General features: G+C 33.1%; 1 protein-coding gene across 2 annotated transcripts; it reads left to right on the plus strand.

The window, feature by feature from the left end:
* Positions 1 to 229: 229 nt before the first annotated feature.
* Positions 230 to 5,512, plus strand: LOC123890001. Of its 2 annotated transcripts, XM_045939538.1 has the most exons (12): positions 230 to 504; positions 1,499 to 1,604; positions 1,807 to 2,039; positions 2,288 to 2,362; positions 2,462 to 2,520; positions 2,610 to 2,745; positions 3,517 to 3,613; positions 3,692 to 3,758; positions 4,112 to 4,300; positions 4,420 to 4,574; positions 4,907 to 5,008; positions 5,104 to 5,512. In XM_045939538.1, exons 3-12 carry the CDS (start codon positions 1,850 to 1,852, stop codon positions 5,267 to 5,269), a joined length of 1,236 nt encoding a protein of 411 aa, XP_045795494.1. In that variant the 5' UTR covers positions 230 to 504; positions 1,499 to 1,604; positions 1,807 to 1,849; the 3' UTR covers positions 5,270 to 5,512. The 2 variants fall into 2 exon arrangements, with proteins under 2 accessions (XP_045795494.1, XP_045795495.1); XM_045939539.1 differs by lacking the exon at positions 230 to 504 and having other exon boundaries at positions 1,496 to 1,604.
* The last annotated feature ends 203 nt before the right edge of the window (positions 5,513 to 5,715 follow it).

Consider the following 5,715-nt stretch of genomic DNA (forward strand, 5'->3'; position numbering starts at 1 on the left):
TGAAAACCCACTTGGGTTGGTCAAGTGGTATTGGCTTGAAACCTGTGTGTGTGTTCATTCTTAAGGTCTTATGTTTGATTCTCTCTGATGTCAACCCATGTTTTCAGGGATGAATTTGATTTAATTTTAAATGGTGCAACGGCTATATTTGCATTTTTTTCACCAATTTAAAAATTAAATCCTAATTTCACAATTCCAAATTTATGATCCCCAACTTTGAAATCTCTAATTTTTATTCCCCTAAATTTGGTTAAGGATAATGGAGGTTTGGGAGACTTGGCTAATGGATAAAGTTGATTTATTAGGAAGTGATTTCAGAGTGGTGAAGTATTAAGAAGTAGTTGATTTAAGTAGAGGCTCAAACAACCTTATTTTTCATTCAATTTTGTGAATAGCAACAAAATACACTAGAGAGAAGCTGAAGGAGTGGGTTTCTACCATTGGGAGGTTTTGGAGCTTTGCTTTCAAGTCTTTGATGCAATCTCCTCTCTTTCTTATTTGTTTGTAAGTTTTACTCTTTCACTAAACTCTCCCGTGTTGGGATTAGGATAGTTATTTATGATCTGACTGGTTATAAATAAAATATGTTTTGGTGTGTTTATGATTTATTCTCATTCTTATAATGTTTTTCCACGTGAAACTCCGAAATTGATCTTTTGATTTGGGGAGTGCTAGGCATAGATTTCTTATCTAAGGAACATGCAATAAAATCATTTATGGAGTCTAAGTTACTAGACATAAGCTTAGTTTCATAATCACATTTCACTGATATAGTTGATTAACCGAGACATATATCAAAAGTTACCGTTATAACTGAACTCGCGTCATTTGGCAGACATGGAAACATATGAAGAGAGTGATAGGTGTAAACATATTCAAAACATATGAAAAGTTTATGATCGATCACATAAGTTATGATATTTAATCCCAACACAATTCTTTCATTGTTATTTTCAATCTCTTCACATAATCTTTCATTATAAATGGAACTTCTAATCCAAACTAAAAAATAATTAGAAGTTTAGAACTTGTTGAAAAGGTCAACTATTGTCAAAGTCTTTGCGGATTTAATATTTTATTTTTTTTTTATAAAAACCGATATACTTGCTATACTCTAAGACGGGATTGAAAAAGAAAACTCCCATTATACCTATACAACTTCAAATCTTAACTTCTATGCCGAACTATGTCTCTTGACGCATAAAGGGCGTGGCACGGCATGTGGTGCGAAAAAATCAAAGTGCTCCGAAATGCACTTACTAGTGGCAGTAACGCCTTTTCCGCAAACTGGATGAGTGAAACTAAAGAAATAGACCCTAATGCTATTGACTATTGAATGGATTATGAATGCATGCATGTTCTATTATGAACACATCCAAATATATATTATTTTTAAGAAAATCTAGTCCAATGCACGTCCTTCAAGCAAAGATTATTGTTTACTAAAAAAAAAAAGACAAAATAGAAGAATTGAACGTGCTAGCTTCTTTCAAGGAAGCAAAGAGTTGCACACTTGTACGCATTGGCCATGTGAGATATGTCTCGTTTTTCGAGCTTCAGATTCACCAAGTCAGATACTTCTTCTCTCTTCCTCTCTGTATCCAGTAAGTTATGTCTCTCTTTTTATTATTATTCCTTTTATTCTCAACTTGTGTATGTGTTATGTGTATGTGCATGTGTGTGTATTAATTTCTATTTTGTACATTTTAATATATGTTCATGAATCTATCCTTTCTGTCACTCACATATAAATGAATAATTTATAACATGCTATAAGTTGTGAAAATGGATGGTGAATTTTTGTAGGATATGTTATGCTTGAAAAAAAACATCATCATAAGGTAAAAAAATGGGGTGCAGTTATTCTGTGTATAAGAAGAAGAAATTTAGCATTCATGAAGTAGTTGTGTTAACTCCATCAATCAGAATTCCTATACAAACTGATCTTCAAAGAGTACTTAAAGGATTGATTCCGAAAGATCTTGCTGATAAATTGTCTTCTTTAAGGAATCAAATTGTTTTGGTAGCAGAAGATACAGGTTTGTTCACTAAAATTTTGCTGTTTTTAAGTTTAATAGTAATTTTGGTCTATGTGATATTGTTTTAATATGATTTTAGTCCCTGCAATTTTTTTAGATTCTATCGTTACAATTTCAGATTCGTCTAGTTTTAGTCCTCGGTAGAATTTATCCATAAAAAAATGATGATGTGACAATTATAAAAATGATCCACCGTAAAAAGTTACGACGTTTTGCGTGTCTAAAAATTTGCATATTTGGTTGTGCAGATGGATCAGCTATTGCTGAATTACGGCGAGCTTTGAATGAATACTTGTCTGTTCTAATTGGACTTACTAAAAAAGGTTCATAAATTTCTCCATCAAAAATAGATAAATTATATTTTCTATGTTCTTTTCATTTCTCAAATGTGGTTAATTGGTTATAATTTTTGTATGTTGCAGAGTATGGTTTTGAAGGACTAATAGAATTCAAGTGGAAAAACTTTGAAGTTGGAAAACAAGTATGGCTACTTTTAATATGATTCTTAATTTTTCATTTTCCATCATGATTTTGGAGCTTATTTTAACATGTTAAAGTCTAATTTGGCAGGATAGTAGTATAGCAAATGTGTGGTTTGAGGTGCTATCTTGTGTTCACTTTATGGCAATGCTGACATTATCTGAGGCTGATTCACTGATGATTCCAAAGGACCATTCAGATTCTGGATTCAGAGTGGTGTCTTCAGGTTTTGTGCTAATTTATAAGTTTTTTAACCGTTTAGTACTTTTGTATTCACAGTGAGTGAGTAAGACCATTCAGCGAACCGAACTGTTAAATTGAATTGCATCAGAAAGAACTGAATTGTGACCAAACAATATTGAACTTGGTTATGCAGTTCGACTTGGATTTTATCTTTTAAGACAGTACTGATATTTGACTTAGTTCGGTTTTTAGTTTTTTCCAACAGTCTTAGTTATCGGTTAATAATAGCAACTAAGTACAATTCAGTTAACAAAGAATCAGTTTGGTTCAAAGAAGTACAGTTTGGTTTTTCTGTAAAAGTAGTTCGTAACCACAAAACCGGTGCATTGAACTTTAATACCAGTTTGGTTCAGGACGGACAAGTTCAATTTTTGTAACTGTTCAGTTCAATTTTTCTTCCTGAATCGAACCATGAACAGTCCAAATGGTACATTTTGTGGGATCATTGTAACACACTGCGGTTTTAGTAAAAGCCACACTTTCAATATCTTAATTTGTTATCACATTATAAACTAATTGATTGCGCGTTACTCCACCTCTAACAAGTGTAGCTTCTAGTGAACCATGTGGTAGCACCGTGAATCTGTTACTTTCCAAATACACACACTTTGTAGCATCAACAAAATCACAGTATCACTTGTGATTTTGTCGAACTCGCCCAGATATTTACTAGTGCAACATGAAGTTAGACCCTATTATAAGATCCACAAGTTGAACAATCAATAATCATGATTGAACATTTTTGAATTATCAGATAACAAGAGAGAAGCAATTGATTTGTTAATCAAAGCATCAGGATACTTGGAGTTCTGTGTTAAACAAATTCTTCCTCAAATACCATCTGAAATCAAGTATGCCTCTATAAATTTTATGCTTGAAATTATCAGAATAGAACACCCTAATAAGGAACTAACTTAAACTAAATCCAGGAAAATTTTGCCACATGACTTGCAAGAGGGTGTATTGGAAGCTGTAGCTATTCAAGCACTAGGCCAGGTACTTATATGATCAATCTCTAGATTTACTAATGATAAAAATTTGATTCTTCTAGTCAATCGATTTCGTTTAATGATACAATTTTCATATTCAAATTAGTCTTTTCCTATGAAGCACGGACACAGACACTGGACACGACACGGATACTGACACGTCGACACCGATAATAATTTGAGAAAACGACAGTTCAGTGTAATCATAAGTGTTGGTGTGATGTTGGCGTCCGACACTGACGCGTGTCCAATACTAGGACACGCCTAATCTGAGGAGTGTCCGTGCTTCGTAGGTCCTTTCAGTAAAACAAGTATCAGATTGGTTAATGGTTATAATAGCTTATCTTGATGAACATTTAGGGTACTGAGATTCAGCTTGGTCTTGCTGTGGAGAGTCAGAAAGCAACTTTGTCTGTGAAGAGGAGATTGGCATGTGAACAGCTTATTTACTTTACTCAGGCTTATCACTGCTTATCAGGATGTGACTTCAACCAAGGGCATGGAAAGAAGCATCTCAGATTCATCAAATGGAAATTCCTCGAATCCAAGGTTAATCATGCTATCAAGATCGATTAAATACTTTCCATCAAAAGATATACATTGGAGATATAGAATCGAATAATATGAATGATTCAATCCTGATCACTTTTTTATTATTATGTTGGCAGGCTACAGCTTACTATTACCACGGTCTGATCCTCGACAAGGGTAACGAACCAAGCAGTCACGTTGTCGCAGTGTCATGTTTTCTTGCTGCAGATGAACTTCTGGCAGAAAGCAAGAAGGCCTGCTTGAGCTTTTGTCTTGCAGCTCCAGTGACAAGGTTGGTTCGGATAATTTGTTTTTGTCTATGATGTTTGCCTATCACATTCTTATATTATATAACTAGTTTATTACTCGTGCATTGGTTCCTACAATCTAAAACAACTTAGTGCATGTTTGGAATCACAGTGAAATCACAGTGAATCTCAGAGACACGTGATTTTGATAAACTTCCAAAGTATAGTTTTTGTTAAAATAGCAGTAGCATGTCGTAATTCTGTCAAACTCACACAAGTATGATTATTTACTTGAAATTAAACATTATCTAAATTGCTACAAGGATAAAGCAATTATTATACTTAATAATCTATATGATTATATATCTTTGTGAAGGGCTCCTCCACTATGGGGTGTGATGAAACTTCTAAATCAAAAAATTCCTGAAGTTGCATCAAGGAAGTACCAAATGTATGGATACCTTTTGGAACAAGAAAAGTAAGAATCTCCTTTTTTTCTATGTTCTAACTAAATTCTTTATTTCCTTGAAATATATAATAAGTATCAAAATTTGGATTATGTTAATAATGCAGGGGTCTCCAAGCATTGCCTGACCTACCTGAATTTCAATTATCATTACATCCAGATGATTATGAATTGCCTGAAATTGATCCAGCATGGGATAGTAAAAATTGGGAAACTTTAGGACAACCATTGAAAGAGCACCTTAGAGATAGTGATGAGAATCAAACTGATTGATAATATACTTTAATATGGTTTTCTTTCTTGTTTATTATTAGTAGTTCAATACATGCTTGATTATAAGACTTTTGTATAAGTTAACATTACCATAGAATTAATTGGGTCATTATTCATTCACTTTATGACTCGACTTCTAATACAATAGTAAGAGGGGAACGGATAAAGTGTGATCTCTCACTATTGATACTTGTTATATTTGAAATTGGGCAAACCACCATTTTAATCTCGAATGTGTAATTCGATGTCACATTAGTTTCTGAATGTATCAAAATTACAAACAGATCTCTAAATATTTTTTTATTAGTCATTTTGATCCTTGAATATGATTTTATGTGGTCAATTTAGTCATCAAGTGTATTCTTTGATGATCAATTTAGTCCATAAAATTACTGTAAAATAAGATATTGGGGCAATTTTGATACATTTAAAAACCAATATGACAG

Source organism: Trifolium pratense, linkage group LG6 (assembly GCF_020283565.1).
Source record: "Trifolium pratense cultivar HEN17-A07 linkage group LG6, ARS_RC_1.1, whole genome shotgun sequence".
In the NCBI taxonomy this organism is placed as follows: Eukaryota; Viridiplantae; Streptophyta; class Magnoliopsida; order Fabales; family Fabaceae; genus Trifolium; species Trifolium pratense.